Source organism: Cynocephalus volans, chromosome 10 (assembly GCF_027409185.1).
Source record: "Cynocephalus volans isolate mCynVol1 chromosome 10, mCynVol1.pri, whole genome shotgun sequence".
NCBI classification, from domain to species: domain Eukaryota; kingdom Metazoa; phylum Chordata; class Mammalia; order Dermoptera; family Cynocephalidae; genus Cynocephalus; species Cynocephalus volans.
In genome coordinates this window covers 116794240-116815373 of record NC_084469.1, presented here as the reverse complement: position 1 = coordinate 116815373, position 21134 = coordinate 116794240, and the positions used below count along the sequence as shown (strand labels likewise).

At 50.0% G+C, this 21134-nt stretch overlaps 1 protein-coding gene across 1 annotated transcript in view; it reads left to right on the top strand.

Annotated features, from left to right (window-relative positions):
* The window catches only part of CRISPLD2 (cysteine rich secretory protein LCCL domain containing 2), a 73853-nt gene that overhangs the window by 11508 nt on the left and 41211 nt on the right, over positions 1 to 21134 (top strand). Inside the window, exons 2-5 of the mRNA XM_063111833.1 lie at positions 5991 to 6304; positions 16497 to 16615; positions 19369 to 19501; positions 19927 to 20042. Coding sequence (XP_062967903.1) covers positions 6065 to 6304; positions 16497 to 16615; positions 19369 to 19501; positions 19927 to 20042 — 608 coding nt within the window. The 5' untranslated portion in view covers positions 5991 to 6064. The remainder of the gene's footprint in view (positions 1 to 5990; positions 6305 to 16496; positions 16616 to 19368; positions 19502 to 19926; positions 20043 to 21134) is intronic.

Below are 21134 nucleotides of genomic sequence, written 5' to 3'. Positions count from 1 at the left end.
GCAGGCTGGTTCCTCCCGAGGCCTCTCTCCTTGGCTGGCAGACGGCGTCTTCTCCCCGTGTCCTCACATGGTCGTCCCTCTGTGCGTGTCTGTGTCCTCAACCCCTTCACTTATGATGACAGCAGTCTTATGGATTAAGGCCCACCCCTATGACTTCATTTACCTAAATCATCCTTTAAAGGCCCTATCCAAATACAGTCATATTCTGAGGAATTGGGGACTAGGGCTTCAACATGTGACCCAATTTGGGGGGAACACAACTCAGCCCCTAACTATGTGCTTGTTTTCTGTGTGCCAAGCACTGCCCTGGGCTCTGGGGACGTAGACCTGAAAGAGACACTGGCCCTGTTAGCATGACTTTTCTGCTTAGAATCTTCAATGTTCTCCTGCAGCCCACATAAGCAGGAGCCATCCAGATCTGGACCTTGTCCCCTCCCCAGCATGGGAACCCACCAGTCCAAACCACTTCAGACCCGATAGTTTGTGTATGCCACCCAGGACACCACTGCCAGCAGCTTGACCGAGGGCAGCTCTGCATGCCCCAGGCCAGTGACTGGCAAGAGGCATGGGGAGGCAGTGGAAAAATCACCCTCCTCTCCCACTTCTGTTCTCTTACGGTGTGGAGCTTCCACTAAACTCCGTGCTTCTCCCATCTCTTGAGCTCCACCCATCACTTTGCAAATTCCCTTTAGGATCCTCGAGAGAAGGACCAGCCTATAAGCCAGGGAAGTCCCTTTAACAGTCAACACAAAGGCGGCTCATCCAGTCTCTTGGAATAAGGGAGCACTTGTTCAGAACTTGCCGGAAGGGGGAGTTTGCTTCACTGTGTTTTCATGCGTTGGCACTTTGTTTTGGGGTGTTAAATAACACTTTCAAACAAAAGAAAACAGACAAGCACAAAGCCTAGCAGGGCCCACCACCTCGGCCCTGCCCCTGACGACACCCTCTCATGGTCCCCATTCCGCAGTTCTGCCAAAGTGCCTGTTCACCTGCATGAACAGATGGTGACATCTTGCCATAGTTGCTGGAGATTTTAGAAATAGAAATAATATATATGAAAGATAAAGAAGAAGCCACTCACATTCTCCTCTCCAGTTCTATTCCCCTACCCCGGAGTCAATGCCCACCATGAACTTGGTCTGAATTTAGTACTGGTTTTATTACACACACACACACACACACACACACACACACACACCCATATGCACATATGTACATACACATACATATATGTATCTACACACCATGTACACATATGTATACATACACATATACATGTGTATATGTATGTATACATATATCCATAAATTATACAAAATATGGTTTAGATGCTTAAATTTACATAAATAGTATCGTTAACATCATTAGTATAATATCCTACTAACTTTCTTAACTCACCATTGTTACTTGACATTTATTTATGCTGACATGCACACAGCCCTAGTCCTCTTCTTTTACCCACTGTGTAATATTCCACCATGTGACCCCTGTCCCCCCCCCACTGCCACACACAATTTACTCACCAATCTCTCTATGTATAGCCCTTTGAGTTGTGCCCATTGGTGATTTAAACCAGGCCCAGGTTTTAATCTAGTTGGGTCACAGGATAGTCACATAAGCAGTTTATGCTTCATGCCCTTGAGGGTCCCCTGCCCCTCTTGCCACACAAGTGTAGAGTACAACAAATCGGGTGCTATGGTAACGCCAGGGGACACCCAGTGATGTCCGTTCCCGCTCTCTTGAATCTTAACCTGACATCACAGCTTTTTGAGAGTCTCTTTGAGCCTGGCCTTCTGCACTGGACATGTTCATATATGGTGGTGTGACTAACCTGAGGGAGAAGCCAGGGACTCTGAGAGAGTCCACATTCGTGGGTGGTTCCCAGCAGGGCCAGTGAGTACGCGGAAGCCCTCCCAGCCATTCCTGGGCTCTGCCCCAGAGAGGAGGCCTTCGAGGAGGCCAGCACATCCAGCCCGCTGCAGAGAAAGCTGAGCCTCTCCTCTTTGCATGGGGGTTATTTTTATCCAAGGCACAGGCTCTGTCAGGACCTTGGAGAGTTTCCAGGGGGTTGGAGATGGGAACGGCCGCATTCCCATAGCTCTTTGGCTAACTCTGTGCCGTCTGGTGCCAGCGTTTCTGCTTTCTGGGATGCCCGTCTTGGACCTATCCCATCCCTGCCTCCATCCATGTGTTGCCCCTGGAAGAGGACGCCCTTCTTTGGCTGCCAGTTTGCAGTCCCAGCTATCTTGAGAGGTGAAAACCTGGCCATTGCCATGTGGGCAAAGAACAGGGAAGGCTTTTTGAAGGACCGAACCCTGTGTTGAGGCACGGCTACCACCCTCCCCATCCAGGCAGAATCCTGGAGCCCCATGCTCTGGCCCCCCAAACCCCTGCACTGTCTTTACTCAGCCTTGTCCCACTGGGTGGAGACCACGGTTTCCTCCTCGAGGCCAGGGACTGCGTCATCTTCATCTTTGTGTCCCTAGTCTCCATCCCAGGGTCCAGCACAAAATAGGTGCTCAATAAAGGCTGTTGTACAAATGACCACTCTTCCCTGGGGGTAAAGCAGAGGCTGGGGCATAAATGGACACACCCATCCAGGCCCTCCCTTGTCTTCTTGGACGAATCATATGTATTTTTTAGATGACAAGCCAGGAGGAGGACATCTATGGTTTGTGGCCCTTCAGTGGAGGTGAGACAGTTGGCCCCCAGGGACATAGGAGCCAAGGCAGCTTGCTGGAAATGTCTGGGTCTTCAGAACTATCAGTTTGGGCATCAGCATCTCCATTTACTAGGAGGGTGGACTTGGGCTTATCTTGCCCCCACCCTAGGCCTTGTCTTCCTCATCTGTAAATGGGGATGGTCAGAGACTGACCTCCTGGGCTGTCACAATGATCAGAAATGACGTACATAAAGTGACCAGCCGGTGAAGGTGCTTACGAAGGGTTTTCTGAAGGAACAAGAGGCACGGCAGGAATCTGCCTAGTAAAATCCCGACCTCAGCATTTTAAAGTTTGTAAGTTTGTGAGACTGGGCTAATAACAGGTAGGGAGCCTAGTAGTCAGTTTTCTGTGGCTTATAATAGAAGATCTGAAACTGGGTGACTTATAAAGAAATGAATTTTTTTTTTTTTTTTTTTTTTTTACAGTTTTGGAGTCTGGGGATGTGTCTGGTGAGGGCCTTTTTCTTGGGGACTCTCTGCAGAGTCCCGAGGTGATGCAGGACATCCCTTGGCTGGCGGGGTGGGGAGCAGGAGCACGTTAATGCATTCACTTGCTCTCCTTACAAAGCCACTAGTGAACACCCATGATGACCCATTTCTCCATGCCGGAGTCCCGCTCCAGCTGGTTCTTGGAGCCCGAGAAGGATGTGTGGAGTCGGTGAAAAGAAAAAAAAGAAAAAAAGACGATGACGGACCGATGATGTCTAGTGCATCAGTGGACGACGGACAGAAGTCGTTCTCCTTTATTTATACCACGTCTATCCTCTAATTACAGAAAGCAAACATTTTCCATCAAGTTAATATTAAACTATGAGCACAAATAGATCAATACAATATTTAAATCATCCTTTTTTGATTCTATTGAATCATAACTTTTAAAAGAACTACATGTCATTATTTACAGATCATAATCTTTTTAAAAAGTACATATCACTCTTTAAAGTGAAACAGACTTGACCAGCAAGCAAGAGTTTCAAACCGAGGTCTGTGGCCAGTGGCCAGAGACCTCACGGTCGGCAGCACATGCGGTTTTTAAGTAAAACATTTCACCCTTACAACATATGATTTACATATCCATCACCTATTTTGATTTTAATTTTTTATCTTAATCAACTAAAAGCAACAATTATTTAAAAAGCACGTCTTTTTCTAATATGATTTAACTATTTGTGTAAAACGATTCTTTGTTTTAAAGTTTTTGAACAACTTAGGGGCCCAAACCTAACTAATTTTTTCATAAACAAAAACTTTAGATATTTTACTCATATTTAATCTTACCATACCAAATATTTATCCTCTCTATATGGCCCTGTATTAAAAAAAAAAAAAAAAAGGTCCATCAGCTCCTCCATGTAGCATGCCATTTCTTCCTCCAGGAGCCCACCAGACTTTTAATATTTAACCAACATAATTGTCGTCTCTGACAGTGAAAACCGAACCCCTGCATGGTAGGATAATGACCCGGGCAACTTGTGCCTCGGGTAAATTTACAGGAAAACTTATTGTTATTTTACTCTGCTGCACCGCCCCATCTGTCCATCTGTACAGGAAGGCCTCGTGGCTTCTTTGTACCTTCTTTTCAGAACAATGGTTAGAACAAATCATGGACCCAGGTATACTTTTCGACATTTTTACCTGGGTTTCATTAATCAAATCAAACTTGTTTTTATTAACTGAGAGGTTTCCCAAAAGGCCAGTTTCGTTAACCAAGAAAAATGTAATTTCATTTGTATCATTATTAAAAGGTACAACTGCCGCCTCACACAGATGAACAAGAGCATAAACATTCCCATAAAACATCCGATTATTTCCAGAGGGGTTGACAGGTGCATGCAATCCAGAGAATACCGGAATAGGGATTTTGGGGAGAACTTCTGCGGGGCCCCATACCACACACACGGAGATTCTCCGCAGCTCTGCTGAACAGAGAACCGTCCTCCTTACATTCCCACGCCGGAGTCCACGGACACATGGCTTCCCACGTATCCACTAACTCATTTACCCATGAATAGATTAATCCACTCTTGAGGGCAGAGCCTTCACAATCCAATCACCTCCCAAAGGCCCTGCCTTTCAGCACTTGCACACTAGAGATCGTGCTCCCTCATGAGCTTTGGAGGGGACAATCACTCAGACCATAACAGGGGGTTTCTTTATTGCAGACATGCTCAGTGCCTTTAGTAAAGCAGTGGGCACCATGGATCTCTGAGAGGGATGAATCCCACCTAATGTGACCTGAGGACCATGTCCCACAGCACCCCAGCCCCAGTATGCATCAGGGTTAGGGCTCCAGGAACATGCTCGGGAAGTGAAGCTCCAAGACAGGGCCATGAAGGTCCAGGAGTCCTGGGCCACCATCTTCCTTCTGTCCCCTCAGCCCTGCTGTTGGTTTTATCAGTCAAAGGAGATCTGGCTAAATTCTGGGAAATTAACTAATACCTGTCTGGACATGATCACCAACAGGTAACCATCCTGATGTGGTCATTGGGTACTAATCACCCATATGAACCTCTAACTTAGAGCAAAGGTCAGCAATGCAGTGTCTGCAGTAGGTTCCTAATCAGCCAGAAGCAGGCTGTCTCATGGTTTTTGCCTAGTGGGGTTGGGGCTAAGAGTGGAGTTTAGAGTCTCCCTTAGAGACCGTTTCCTCTGTCCACTGTCACTTTCTCTGAGGATCAAATCAGCAGGTGAGCATTGCTCTGTGGAGCATGGGGCTGAGTCCTTGGCTGGGCTCTAGGTGACTATGTCGTAGTGTGTCACAGATACATGAGTGGAGCCCAGTGGGAGGGCAGTGATCAGAGGAACCTGTGCAATGATGGGTCTGGCGTGGTCTGTAGACCATTTTTGGTAAACTGAGTCTCACTTTACAGGGACTAGGAAGTTTGCCACTAACGCTGGTTAATTGTGGATCCTTTGGTGATGTGAAATGACTCTATCAATCCCTTCTGGGGACGGGAGACAGAACTTAATTCATGCATGTGTAGAAATGCTGACTCAAAACAGTGTCAAGAGAACACTTGAGGCCAGGAGAAACTCCCAGGAGATCCTATTTGGTATGCAGAGAGCTCGCTTGCTAGAAACCCCTGGGTTGAACTCCAGCTCCACCACTTCCTGTCTGTGGGACCTTGGTCAGTTAGCTTTACAAGCCTCAGTTTCCACATCTACAAAATGGGGAGAATTGCCCTGCTTCAATCGCTGCTCAAGCCAGCGCCGTTGTGGGTTCAGTACTAACCTGACTTTTCCTCCACTGCCTTCTGCTTCCTTCCAGAGCTCTGAGCGCCCAGCTCTGCCCCAGGAGCCCAGGCTGCCCTGTTGCCCGGTCGATACCACAGGTGTGGAGCCATGCGCTGTGTCCCGAGCGGTGGCGTCCCCTTGGGGCTGGTGTTGCTCGTCTGTGGGGCCCACGGCTTTTTCCTGCCCAATGTCACACACTTAGAGAAGCTGCTCAGCAAATACCAGCAGGACGAGCCTCACTCGCGCGCGCGGCGGGCCATCCCCAGGTCAGACAAGGAGGAGATCCTCATGCTCCACAACAAGCTGCGGGGCCAGGTGTACCCGTCAGCCTCCAACATGGAGTATATGGTGAGCACCGACGCCGGATGCAGGGGCTGGCGTGAGCGGGGGGGCTGGGGCCGCCATCCGGGTTGGTCCCCAGTTGGTGGGAGGGGCAGGCCCAGTTATTCGTGGGTTCACCGTGGAACCCACATTGCCTTGCTGCCGACTCCTCACGTTGCCTCTTTGTAGCTGAACCCAGAACCCAGCCCTTGCCTCTCCCCGCCAGGCCCCGCAGAGGCACCTCCCAGCTGTGTGACCTCGCATCGCCTCAGCTGGTGTGAGCCAGTTTCCTCCCTGAGCCTCGCTACTTGCATGGCTCTGGTGACAATGGGATGAGGTGGTGCAAGATGCCCCACACAGAGACACTCACATACCTGGGCTGCAGTATCACCGCCATCATTGTGCCAGCCTGGGTTCTACCCCACCCACCTTGGGCTGTGTCTTCTCTGAGTGATGAAGGGCTGCTGAGTCCATGAGAAACGGGGTGTCTGTCAGAGGGGAGGCGGTAGAGAAGAGGCAGTGGAGGGTCCTCCTGGGAGAGGAGAAATCCATCTCAGGAGCGGAGGGGAACAGGCTCTCCAAGTCTACACCTCCTGCCTCCACTCATGGAGCTCCAGGGTCCAGTGGAAGTTTCCACATGGATGTTGTCTGTCTAAGGCCACGCTGCCCAGGGGGACGTTCTTAAAGGTGGAGACTTCTGTCCAATACAGGGCCATTATCCATGTGTGGCTTTCGAGCACTTGAAATGTGGCCAGTGTGACTGAGGAACTCAATTTTTAATTTGATTTCATTTTAATTAACTTAAATTTAAGCAGCCACATGTGGCTAACAGCTACCATATTGGACAGGACAGGTCTAATGGGCCAGAGAGAAAACTCTTAACCACCCTCTACGCCAAAAGATCTGCCTTACGATGCCTGTTCTGACATTATCATTTCCCATTCTCCCAGCCCTGTGAAGTAGGTAATGCTATTTCCCCACTTCATAGATTAGGAAACTGAGGCCCTAGGTCACAGCTGGTAAGTGGCAGAGCCGGGATCTGAACCTGGGTCTAGCTGACTCCAGGACCCATGCTCTCAGCCACGGCTCTATTATATTACGAGGGCTCTTCTGCAGCATCTCCCACCCTCTCTCCCAGCCTGTTCCTGTCACACCTCGATTATCGAGCGGCCTCGCCCTGGCGGGGAGGACTTCATTGCCTCCCGTTTTTCCCACTTCCAGCCCATTCTGAATCCATTCCTAAATCTTCACTCCTTTCCATCCTTTCTCCTGCTCTGGAAACTCCTGTGACCTTCTGTGTCCCTGTGGGAGCCCAAATGCTTTTGTCTAGCACCGGAGCCTCATAAGGAGCCCTCGTCTGTCTTGATAACTTCTTTCTCCCACTTCGCTTCAGCCAGAAAGGCCCACCCGGTGCCCTGCAGACGCTCTGCAGGCACGGCCACCACCCTTATGCTGTCCCTTCCCGGAGCCCTTTCCTCCATTGCCTGCTTTCTCCAGCTCCTGCACAGCCTTCATCCCAGGCCATGGCACAGCACCTCTCTGGACTTGGCTTGTCGATGGTCACTTTGCTCTCATGGCCATTGTGGTCAGAGACCACTGCGTGCCTGAGAGCCCCTCTGTGCACACACGAGATCTAGGACCAATGAACTGACTGTCTGAGCAGAGCCCTCTGAGCCAGGCTGGCCTTCAGGAATGTTTCTCAAAACTGTTCTTCCCTCAAGAAAATTGTCCTGGCATTTATTCCAAGGGCTTGTGCTAATTTTAGAAGGAAATATGAGCACTCTTTCAAAACCTAATGCATTGGGCAGCTTGTGCAGACCTTTTTAGGGTTAAAGATATAGAACATTAATGTAGATTTCTTTTGGACTTCAGGTGCAGACTCCTGCCCCATCCTCCCTGGGGCCACAGCCAGATGCCAGGGCAGGAGCTAGCTGGGCACGGTGACTGCGGGTGGGGAGCCCCACCCAGGAGCCAGCATGCCTGGGTCCAGGTCCCAGTTCTGTTACTTGCTAGCTGTGTGACTTCGAGCAGATTACTTAGCCTCTCTGTTTATGTTTCCTCATCTGATCCCTGGCCTTTGCCAACTGGGGAAGGAGTTAATGGTGACAGAAGGCAGCCATGGTCAACCCTCCCGGGCTCGTGGGATGGGCTTTCCAGATGTGGCTGGGTGACATTGCCATTTGTCCCCAGACTCCAGGGCAGAAATTTCCTTCCTGGCTGGTTTCCCAGACCATGGGGAAATGGGCCTCACTCTGTTGGGGTCACTCCTTGTCCACTGATCAGGAGCCTCCACTTTGTTCATTCATCAGCTCTGAATGACTTTTAAAAATCCGGGTCTCAGAGGGTAAGTATCTGCCACTTTGGGAGACATACTTAAGGGTGCCCGAATGCCACATGCATAGCCATCATCTTTGGAAGGCGCTCTTGGCCTCCAGGTAATGTCTTTGAGAGGATACATTCTCAGCCGTGTCTTTAAAGCTGTTGTCATGTTACTTTGTCAATGGGCTGAGCTGACCTGTTGGCACCCCTGCCTGGATGAGGGTGCTACCAGGAGCAACCCCAGGCCAGGTGGGCTGCATGTCTCCCCTACAAAGTTGCCATGGAGGGCTGACATGAGTGCTGAGTGGCCGTTATGTGCCATATGAATTGTGTCCTGTGTAACCCTGACAGTAATGCTGGAAAATAGGGAGTTTTAGCACCATTTTGCAGATGAGAAAGTTGAGTCTTGAAGAGGTCAGCCTTTAAAGGGCTTGCAGAAACCACACAGCTGTAAATGGTGAAGCTTTGATTCAAAGCTACCTTGTCTCTCCCCCAAATCTGCACACAGGAGGTGCTTAATAACTATTTATTGAATGAGTGAGTGGAAGGCAATCTGGCCTCCTTTCTCTGCTGCTCTGCCTTCTGCACACCTGGGATTTCATTAATGAGTTAATTCTATGTGTTTATTGAGCGCCTCACATGTGCCCAGCACATCGTGAGATTCTTGATCTAAAGAGGTAGACGAAATAGATGAGATTCCTGTCCTCCTGGAGCCTACACACTGGTACAGGAAGGAAGTATTTATGGAGCATCTTCTATATGCCAGGTGCTGTTCTAGATTCTGGGAGGAAACATAATTATGAGACATGCAGAGTATGATGAAGAAACACAGGGAGCTATAAGAAAGAACGTTAGGAGTGGGAGAACCTGACTGAAGTTGGGGTGTTAGGGGGCCACTCTGTGGAAGCAGCATTTGAATTAAGACCTGAAGAGTGAGAAAGATTGAGCGACAAGTGTACAGGGAAGGGCATTCTGGGCAGAGGGAACCGAAGTTGCCAAAGCTGCCACCACCTCACGAGTCTCTTTCCTTAAGGGGGAAAAAAGCTTGGGGCCTCAGGGAGCTCTCAGAAAGCCAGTGGGGCTGAGACCTGGTTCTGAGGGCGTGAGGCCATTGGAGGAGGTTAGAGAGGCAGGCAGGGGTATATCACACAGGGCTTTGAGGCCAGGTGAGGAGCCTGCATTTTATTCTATGAAAAGGGGGGTTTGAGAAGGAGGATACATTCATGACTTTGAAACACTGCCGCTGCCGTGCGGAGGAGGATCGGAGGCCCAGTGGGAAGCAGGGATTCCTCTGCGAGGCAGCTCAGTTGGGTAGGTGACAGGGTGGGGCTCGGTTGGGGAGGACATGAAGGACAAAGGACCATCTGGAAGACATTGCCCACAGGTTCTGGTGATGCTCGGTTTTCTGCTGCTGTTGCTTTTTCTCTGTTTCTCTCCGAGCTCTGCATCCCCTACAGTAAAGTCCCCTGGAATCAGAGCGATCCCGTCTAGGGGCTGTTTCTGAAGGGGCAGAGAGTGGGCAGAGAGATGTCACAAGCTCAGGATCCCAGACTTTCCCTTATGCCTGCTTTAGCCTGAATACACACTATAGCCCTTTCAGGTTTTTCTTTTTCACTCCCAATCTCTGAGAGCAGAGGGGGCTTGCTGGAAATGCTGTAGGGATGTTTGCTTCATGAAAAATGAAAGGAAAGGGACCACAGAGAAGTTGAGACCAATGAAATGTCCCATCCACCTAGCCCTGCTGGCGTGGCCTTGGTCCCCGTGAGGCAAGGGGGCTATGCGCCTCTCTCTGGACAACCCACCCTGCACCCAGGGACTGGGCTCAACTGAACCCTAACCCCCAGGTTCCCAGATGCTTCCTGCCTCTGTTTGGGAGCAGACTCGGTGCAAGCAGGCCTTCCACACAAGTGGAAGGAGCTCATCTGCAGCAGGGCAGGCTGGGCCACCCGGACAGCCCGGGATGGACCTTTCACACTTTCCTATTCCTGTCCTTTGTGATATTCCAGGATTGGAGTTTGGATCTGCGTCCTTTGGTCTAGATGGCCTGCCTGTCAGGGATGCCGAGCCTTTGTCGATGTTGTAGGGGCACCTCTGAGCAGCAGGGCCACGAGGAAGGGGAAGGCAGCCAGGCCCAGCCACTGCACCCCAACTCCTCCAGCCCCATGCTGCCCGTCTGCTCTTGTTTCCACCCAGACAGGCGCCATTGATTTGAGAAAGTGTCTTGAAAACGTGGCTTCCTGCTCAGCACTGCCTGTTGGGGCTTTGAGCCACAGCCCTTTGAAATAGCCCTAGCACTGAAAGGTGGATTTTAAAACTCCTAAGAGTTAAGACACACTGTTCTGAGGTTTCACAAGTGGACAGGTTCTGCAGCCAGCCTGCCTGGCTTGAGGTCCCAGCTCTGCCAATTGGTAGCTGTGTGACTTCAGGCAGATTGCTTAGCCTCTCTGTTTCTATTTTTTCACCCACACAGTGGAAACAATTAAAGTACCTTTCTCATAGGGTTGTTTGGAGGAAGTATTGAGATGATGCATGATATGTTCTAAATAAACGTTAATTATATTGTTGTTATTATTTTAATAACTATTATTATTTTGGTGGGGTAGGACCAGCATTTGGTGACAGTGTGCAGAGCAGAAGAGCCCCCTTGGAAGCCAGACGGGCTGGGTTGTCTAACTTCTGACTTCCTGGTTGTGTGACCTCATGCAAGTTACTTAACCTCTCTGAGCCTCAAGGTTTTTTAAAAATCTGCAACATTGGGAGAACAAAACATCTCAAGGGCTTGTTATGGGAATTAAATAAGAAAATGACACAAACGTTTCTAGGACAGCCCTGCAAGTGGCAAGTGTTCAGACAACAGCAGCTCCAGAGGTGCAGGACCCAGCACTGCCCCTGGCACATAGTAAGTGCTCAAGAAAATGAACTTCCTTGATATCAGGGTCCTGTTTACTGAGGACTACTTTGTCCCTCACCTGGGGGCTTGATGCTTGCTCTCATTTAACCTCCCCCCAATGCTATTCCAATAGGTATCATTAACCCATTTAGAGATGAGGAAACTGAGGCACAGAGAGGTGAGGCCACTTGCCCAAAGTAACACAGCAAGCAAGGGGCCAAGCCCACCCAGGTACAGCTGGTGCAAACTCTCTTACCAGTAGCCCTCACTGTCCTGTGCTCTTTCTTCTTCCCCGAGTCGTCCCTTTGAGGGGTGAAGAATGTCCTCCGTGCCCTTGCTGTAGAAGGAGGTGGACCAGTGTCTTCAGGTGGGAAAGCAAAGGCTGAGCAGGAGATGAGGGCCAGGAGGGGCTGGAGGAGTCAGTGACAGCCGGGTGAGCCTGGTGAACTGGGTCTCATTCCTGCGTGCATTATTTTGGGGTGATAGTCAAAATATATATATATTTTTTAAATTTAATTTAATTTTATTTTATAAATGTCCAACGTGGTTGATTTTTGTGGCCCATTACCAAATCCTCCCTCCCCCTCACTCTCCCCCCTCCCTCCCATCAACCTCATATCTGTCTTAACAACTTCAAGGAATTGTGATTGTTGTGTCTTCTTCCTTCCCCCCACCGTTCATTTGTGTGTTTATTTGTTTATTTTTAGCTCCCACAAATAAGTGAGAACGTGTGATATTTCTCTTTCTGTGCCTGACTTGTTTCACTTAATATAATTTTTCTCTAGGTCCATCCATGTTGTTGCAAATGGCAGTATTTCATTCGTTTTTATAGCTGAGTAGTATTCCATTGTGTGGATATACCACAGTTTCTGTATCCACTCATCTGATGATGGACATTTGGGCTGGTTCCAACTCTTAGCTATTGTAAAGAGTGCTGCGATGAACATTGGGGAACAGGTATACCTTCGACTTGATGATTTCCATTCCTCTGGGTACATTCCCAACAGTGGGATAGCTGGGTCGTATGGTAGATCTATCAGCAATTGTTTGAGGAACCTCCATACCATTTTCCATAGAGGCTGCACCATTTTGCAGTCCCACCAACAGTGTAGGAGGGTTCCTTTTTCTCACCAGCAACCTCGCCAGCATTTATCATTCACAGTCTTTTGGATATTAGCCATCCTAACTGGAGTGAGATGGTATCTCAGTGTGGTTTTGATTTGCATTTCCCGAATGCTGAGTGATGTTGAGCATTTTTTCATGTGTCTGTTGGCCATTCGTATATCTTCCTTTGAGAAATGCCTATGTAGCTCCTTTGCCCATTTTTTAATTGGGTTACTTGTTTTTTTTGCTGTAAAGTTTTTTGAGTTCCTTGTATATTCTGGATGTTAATCCTTTGTCAGGTGTATATTTTGCAAATATTTTCTCCCATTCTGTTGGTTGTCTTTTAACTCTGTTAATTGTTTCTTTGCTGTGCAGAAGCCTTTTAGTTTGGTATAATCCCATTTGTTTATTTTTCCTTTGGTTGCTTATGGTTTGGGGGTTGTATTCATGGTGCCCAGTCCTACTTCCTGGAGTGTTTTCCCTATGTTTTCTTTAAGACGTTTTATTGTTTCAGGGTGTATATTTAATTCTTTAATCCATTTTGAGTTGATTTTGGTAGATGGTGAGAGGTATGGGTCTAGTTTCATTCTCCTGCATATGAATATCCAGTTATCCCAGCACCATTTGCTGAACAGGCAGTCTCTTCCCCGGTGTATAGACTTGGTGCCTTTGTCAAAGATCAGATGGCTGTAGGTGTGTGGGATGATTTCTGGATTCTCTATTCTATTCCATTGATCTGTGTGTCTGTTTTTATGCCAGTACCATGCTGTTTTGGTTATTATAGCTTAGTAGTATAGTTTAAAGTCAGGTAGTGTTATGCCTCCAGCTTTATTATTTTTATTTTATTTTTTGCTCAGAATTGCTTTGGCTATGTGTGGTCTTTTGTTATTCCACATAAATGTCTGGATAGTTTTTTTCAATTTCTGAGAAAAATGTCATTGGAATTTTGATGGGGATTGCATTGAATTTGTATATCACTTTGGGTGGTATGGACATTTTCACAATGTTGATTCTTCCCATCCAAGAGCATGGGATATCTTTCCATCTTCTTGTGTCCTCTGTAGAATTCTACCAAACCTTCAAAGAGGAATTGACACAAATTCTCTACAAACTATTCCAAAAGATTGAAACAGAGGCAATTCTCCCAAACTTATTCTATGAAGCAAATATCACCCTGATACCAAAAACAAGTCGAAATATTTAACACTGTGTGAGAAGAGCCTTAGCTGGCTATTTCTAGAAGGATCTTGCTGTGTGTGCAAGCTGCTGCCCACCCCCACTGCCCACCTGTCCAGGTGGACGGTGTCTGTCCTTCATGGAGCATTGGGTGTTCTCCTACTTAGAGATCCAGCCACCATCTGCCTCCCTGAGCCTCAGTCTCCCCATCTGTAAGTTCTGAGGGCAGTGTCATCTTCACAGGGCTGCCAATAGAACAGAGAACACCCTTCAGGGTGCTGGGCACAGACAGGAGGCCCCGGGAACACCCTCTACCCTTGACTCGGAGTCTCATCAGTGCCCTAAGTGAGCTGATCCTCTCGGGTAAAGTGAAGGTCTTTGGAGACAGTCAGAAGTGCAAAAAGGCTGGATCTGGCTGAGTGTGAGGAAACCCAGTTCAGAGCAGTGATGGCAGCCGTCGGTCTCTCTGGGCATTCCTTCATTTCATCCTAGGCACACCTTGGGGGACAACAGATCAGCTCTGTTCTGCAGAGGAGGAAGCTGAGGCACAGCAGAGCCAAGGGACGTGCTGAGCTGGGCGTGGCAGAGCAGGAGTCGCGCCCTGACTGGGCTCTGAGAGGGGGCAGCTTAGTGTGGGCTCCCCCAGAGCAGAGTCCCAGACAGGACTTGGCTGCAGGTGGTTTATTGGGGAGGGGTACCCATGAGTCCAGAAGACAGGAAGAGTGAGTCCAACATCAGGGTGCTCTATGGGGGAGGCACGGTGGGAGCAGGAGCTTAGCTCTGCCAGAATCTGCGGAGCAAATAGTGTAGAAGTTGGACCTCCCTCCCGAAGGCAGGAGGTGGCTGCATTTATCCACAGGCCTGCTCCCTATTGACCAAGGGTCACCCCGGGGGCCTAACGCCCCCATGTCAGGCTGTGCATGAGCACAGCTGGGGAGTGAGGGAGCTCTCACAGTATTGGAGGAAGATCTGAGATGGAAAGCGGCTCTGGGCTTGGTGGGCACTGAATGTGGGGCACTGTCGTCAAGAAATGAGTCTGAGCATACCCAGAATGTAATGTCCACTGCTGCTGAAATGGGAGTGTGTCAAGGAATGTGGCCAGGGCACCAGAGGCATCTGCCCTGGGGCAGGACTTGCGCCTGGACGTGGAGGAGTCTTGGCAGGATGGGGGAGGGAGGGAGGCAAGGCGTTCCGCTGTGTTGGCAGCGTCATGATATTCCACACTGGGGGCTTCCCTAGTTGGTTTAACACGTCCCGGGCTCTGCTAGGACAGTTTTGCATGAGTACCTACTGTGTGCCAGGGGCTGGGGATGCCCAGGGCAAGGGGACAGCCCCTGCCTCCCCGGCACTGCAGCAGGTGTCGGAGGACTGCAGGGAGGCCCTGCAGCAGCAGCTGGCTGGCAGCAAGCCGAGGGCCGCCCGGCATCTGCTCCTCCACAGAAGCCATCCGCCTGCTTTGTTCCTGATGGCCTTTCCTGAGGAGTTACTTGTGCTCCCTGGGCCAGCTGCGAGGCGGGCCAGGCTGCAGAGCCCGTCTTCTGATTCTTTGGCCCAGACCTCTGCCCAAAGCCCCCTGATTCAGGATGGGCTGTGCTGGGAGGTGAGCAGGTGGTAAAATATACATACCATAAAATTTACCATCTTAACCATTTTAAGTCCAGTGGCATTAAGCACATTCATGCTGTTGTGCAACTGTCACCACCATCCACCTCCTGATCTGTGTCATCATCCCACACCGAAGCCTGGTACCCAGGCATCTGGGCACTTTTGTTGCTGGATTCTCCAGCGGGAGGCCAGTGAGGATCTCAAACACCCCGCAGGCGCCCTTGACCACTTTTCCTCCCCTGCCCGAGAGCGGCTGGCATGGATGAGGCTCTCACCGACCAAATCCAGGCCCTGGCTGTGCCCCTGGCAGGCTTCATCTCCCCTAGGAATACTCATGGTGAGGGCATCACCACGCCCGTGTTACAGAAGAGGAAACAGGCTCAGAGGGTGAATACGTGCACAGGTTCACACGGCCATTCTGAACCACACCCCCATGCCACACGGATTGTTTGTGATTTCTGTCCCCAGGCCTAGGGACAGCATCACACTATCTGCTGTGGCTGACACAGAACAGTGCTCGTAGAGAGAGCTCAGGCTCCAGGTTTCTTCAGATCTGGGTTCAAAGCCTGGTTCTGAAACTGGCTGGCCGTGGGACCCTGGGCAAATGATGTTGCACCTCTAAGCCTCGATTTTCTGTAAAATGGGAATAAGAATGTCTACCTCAGAGGCCCATGGTTAGGGTGCAATGAAAGCGTTCTGATAAAGTCCGAGGCCTGCTGCACCTGGTACACGTTTAACGAAAGGGAGTCACGATCATCAGGACAGGCTCCGGGCCTCCCGAAGACACCTCTGCTGGCACTCACCTTCCCTTCCACACAGTGGGCGGTGCTATGCTTTGTGAGCCTTCGGCATGGCCGCCCCATCTTACAGATGCTGAGGCCCAGAGAGAAGGGACTTGCCAGGGTTGTTGGCAAGATAGACGCTGAGCCAGAACTCTAAGAATGGCCTTGGAGCCGGGCACCTCTGGTCCTTCCCTGACTTGCCCTGTCCAACTTGCTAATTTAGGAACCCAGCATTATAGAGGCTGAAAACCGGCCCGCAGGTCAACCTGGGGTGGCCGCTACAGTTCGGGTTCTTACACCCTTCCTGATCCTGACATGGTGCCCGTTTCTCTTCCCTCTGCAGACCTGGGATGAAGAGCTGGAGAAGTCGGCGGCAGCCTGGGCCCACGAGTGCATCTGGGAGCATGGGCCCACCAGTCTGCTGGTGTCCATCGGGCAGAACCTGGCTGTCCACTGGGGCAGGTGAGAGCTGAGAGCTCCCCTCGAGCTGCCGTGGTCCCCCCACGTGTGAGCTGGCTGTCACCGCTGAGCACCTATGACATGCTGGGCTTGGTACTGTGTCCTTTATAGAACTCAGCCCACAGAGAGAGAGAGAGAGAGAGAGAGAGAGAGCGCATCTATCCATGTGCATGTAAGAAACAGAGGCTCAGTGCCCAGAAACACTTCCAAGTGATCAAATGGATTTGAGTCTGATTGGCTGATCCCAGATACTGATGACTGGTTGAGAGGTTTATAGAGCTTGGGTTTCCCTTTCCATCTTTAAAGGGCTCTGCTGATGGTGGGGAAGACCTGGTTGGGTGAGCTGGGAAATGGGAGTGTCTGCTCTTTTCGTGGGCGTCTTTACTGTCTTGTCGGCCCCCAGCACGTCTGGGTTCTGTTCCCTCCTTAAGGTCGAGCCAGGTTCCACCCTGTCGGGAAGATGCCCTTTGCCTTCCCCCTTTGTCCAGCCATCAGGGGGTGTGCTAACTCCTCTGACCCTCCAAGGCTTCTTGGTCTGGCAACGCCTTTGTCCCCTTTCCTGTAAAAGGTGTTGACAGTTGTCTGTTAAGTGTGGCCAAAGTAAACTTGGGCCATATATCCATGCACCCAGAGAGGCGGGCAGTCCCCCCCCAGGGGCTGAGGGCTGGTTCATTGGAGGAAGTGGAGAAATTGTCTTGTGACCACAGCCAAGATAACGACTCATGACCAACAAGACCTAACCAGCAGGTGGACATGCAGTGCCCAGAGTCCTGAATTCACGTCCTCAGACCCAGCCACACTCTGGGGCCTGGGATCTGCTTCCATTTTGCCCTGTTCATGGAAAAGTTGGATGGGCTTTGAATATACTCTCAAAATAGAGATGAGGGTTTGCGTTCATTTCAAACTGAGATATTCCCTGGCATGGAGCTCCATCTGGCTGGGAGCAGCTACACTCCTCTTCAGGCCAGTGTGTCTTCAGAGCCCTGGGCAGGTGTGAGGTGGGCCCACAGCTGTGACTTTGTGGAGGAGCGCTGACATGAGGTTTTTTTCTTCAGTGAATTTCACTTTTTATAAACAGTCTTATGATAAAATTAAAAGAAAATGTCTAAAGGAAGGAAAGTCTCCCATTCCACCAGCGTGGTTCAGCTCTTCATTTTTCTGGGTTTCTTTTGTAGCATTCGGCTGTATGCCAACATAGTTTTACCTGCTGGTATCTGTAGCCTGGACAGCTTTTAATTCTTTCCCCCCACTTCTCCTACAATAGCAGATAATTTTCTATTATATAGTGTCATGATTGTCACCTCGTAAAGGCCACCGAATGGTGCCTCAAGTTGACAGACCAAGATGCAGCCATTCCTTTCTTGCAGCTTAGTTTTTGTATTTTGGTTTTTTGTTTTGGTTCACTTGAATTATTTCATTAGGATAACTCCTGATGGGTCCCAGGGAACAGAGACTTTTCCCCTTCTTGAAGAATTTTGCTAACTTGCTTTCCAAAAGAGCTCCTCACCGCTTGGCCCCTGTGGCGGCCGAGGGTCCACTTCCACATGACCGTGCCTGTGACCTTAAGTCCGCGGGAAGTGGACGGCGGTGAGTGTCCCTGTGCTCTGTCGCTCCCTCATTGCGGGCACGTCCCTCCCCGAGCTGGCTCCAAGAAGAGAGGCCGTGGCCTGGGCACATCCCTGACCACTGCCATTCGCTGTGGGTCCAAGCAGTAATTGTTACAAGACCTCTAACTGCCTTGCTGACCACATCTCTCTTACAAATGCTCATTTTCCCCTGCAAGCCTTTTCTCTTTTCTGAAACCACTTTGTTTACACTTGCTGGTGATGGCATGAACATGGATTTGCATCCATTTTTTTTCCTGATTAAAAAAATTACTGGCGCCAACCTGGCAGTTGGGGCTGAAGCAAGGGGACAGTGGCCATGAAGTGATGACCTCGTGGAGGACGTCCCAGGGAGAGGGTAGCTGGTGGCTCCCCTGGGAGATGTTGATGGTGCCTGGGGCCCTCCTTGTGGGGGATGGGGTGAGGGAGAGGATCTAGACGATAAAATCCTAAATAAGTTTTTTAAAGTGTTTGCGCCTGACTGCAAAGCTCTGAATACTTGGAAGTTTCTGTGCCTTGAATGAGTTTTCTGCTTTGTATCTGAGTCCTTGGATACCCCATGGAGCCGAGGAATGAAGCCAGTTCTGTTACAGAAACATGAGGCTATAGACTCCTCTTTGTGGGGGTGACAGGGACCCCTCTGCTCTGTCCCCCATAACCAGACATTTCTCAACTTCCAGACTCTCCTGTGCCATGGCCATTGCCCTATGTGCGTATCACCTCTTCAACTGCTTACTTAATATTTTTCTCTATATCGACTTTATATGGACTCATGTCTTAAGTTTTGTCTTAAGCCGTAATATCTGTGAAATATGGGGTTCGTGGGCTGCATATGTTTCCTCAGCGAACATGAACATAGATGCATAATTAACATGAACAAGAACTCGTTGGGGGCCAGGTAAAAGTCTCCTGCATACAGGTGGTGTGTGGGCCACCCCGGGAGCCTGCTGGAACCCAGAGTGACTCCAGGGACCCCAGGTGTGCTCTTCACTTTTCTGGTTTTAAGCACTTTTAACAGGTGCTGGGTGGAATTAAGGGCTATTCCCCCTAAGCAGTGCCACCCCCAGCCTGCCCCCAGGGTGGCTCAAGCTTCAGTCTGTACTGGTGGGTGTGCGGTGACTGGGGTGTGACAAGCTGTTCCTGTCTCTGCAGGTATCGCTCACCCGGGTCCCACGTGCAGTCCTGGTATGACGAGGTGAAGGACTATACTTACCCATATCCTCATGAGTGCAACCCCTGGTGTCCAGAGAGGTGCTCGGGGCCCATGTGCACCCACTACACACAGGTAACCAGGGGGACTGGCTGTGACCTCAGTCCTGCACCCCAAACCAGTCATTCACACACAGACACACCCTGGGCTATCACTGCGGAATCCATTCAACCTCTGTGCTGTTATTGCCTTAATGTTTTTTCTTCAATTCGGTTCTACCCAAAGTGTAGCCAGTGGGCCCAGCTGTTAGTGGTTAGAAACTGAGAGGAAGCGCTAGAAACTTCTATGGCAATTTACTTTGGTGGGGCATTTTCATTGTTGTATGTGGAGGGTTTCTGGTTTTTTTGTTTTTTAAGAAATGTATGTATCTTCAATGGGTTAAGGGAAAATATCTGCTCTTTCACCCCTTCACCGCATACCCCTCCAGTGCCACACCTTGTAGATCCAGGCCAGATTTTGTCACCCTGATGAGCTGTAACACAGGGATGTCATCTTTTCAGATAGTATGGGCCACCACCAACAAGGTCGGCTGTGCTGTGAACACCTGCCAGAGGATGAACGTCTGGGGAGATGTTTGGGAGAACGCGGTCTACCTCGTCTGCAATTACTCCCCAAAGTAAGAACAAGACGGCATGGTCATGTAGGTTGGGATGCATTTGCCTGCCATGGAGGACCCAACTAAAACTGGCTTACCAGTGGAATCCCTTCATTATCTCACATAAGAAGGAGTCTAGAGGTTGGCACGTGTGGTTTAGCTTCATAGCTCAGCAGTGTCAGTGAGGACTCAGGCTCTTTCTTCCTGCTCGGCCACCCTCTCTTCATGGTCCCAAGATGGCTGCAGAGCACCGGCATCACATCTTCTCCAGCAGAAGGAAGGAGAGCCGGTGGAAAGGGCCCTCTGCTGAGGCCTCTCTCACCCTTGGCCCACTTCCTCTGTATGTCATTGGCCAGATCTAGACCAGTCATGGGTAAGGGGAACAAGATAGCCCTGCTGGTTTTGATCAGTGAGGTTGTTGCAATTGGTTTTGCTTGTCATCCTCTGGGACCACCTGAGTGAGGTCAGAAGCAGGAATAGCTATTGGCTGGGCCACAAGCAGGGTCTGCCATGCAGTATTATTATTTTTTCTCTCTGAAAACACACTATAGATAGCACCCTAGAAAACACATGTTTGCGTGAGAACTCGTTTTTCCTCTTTCTAGTTCCCCTGCTAAAAGGGCCCACACCACATCTTCTTACCGCAGCCTGTCTCCCTCCTGACAGCATCCTCAGACCATCGATGCGTCATTCACCCCTTACTCATTCACCTTGGCCGCTCACTGGACAAGTACGTGCTGATTCTCAGAACTGCTCGTCCAGTTTACAGCCTGAGGTTTTGCACACTGGTCACTAAGCTGGCAGCCACCCTAGCACCGTCCCTGCACACAGTGGGCCCTCGAGGCATATTTGCTTAGTGACAATGAAATGGGAATGACCTCATTTATTTGGTCTGGATCAGGAATGGCTTCAAGAAGGTAAGATGAAAGGGAATCACTGAGGTTTGCAAGGGAAATAGAAGCAATCCAAAAACAGTCTGGCACGCCTGGGGTGGCACTCACTGTCTCAGCAGCCCACGTGTCTAAGAGCAGGGGTGTTGTGTCACCACTGGGGAGGCATGCACACGCCATGAAGAGCAGTGAACTGGTCCAAGATGGTGAAATTCGTGGTAGA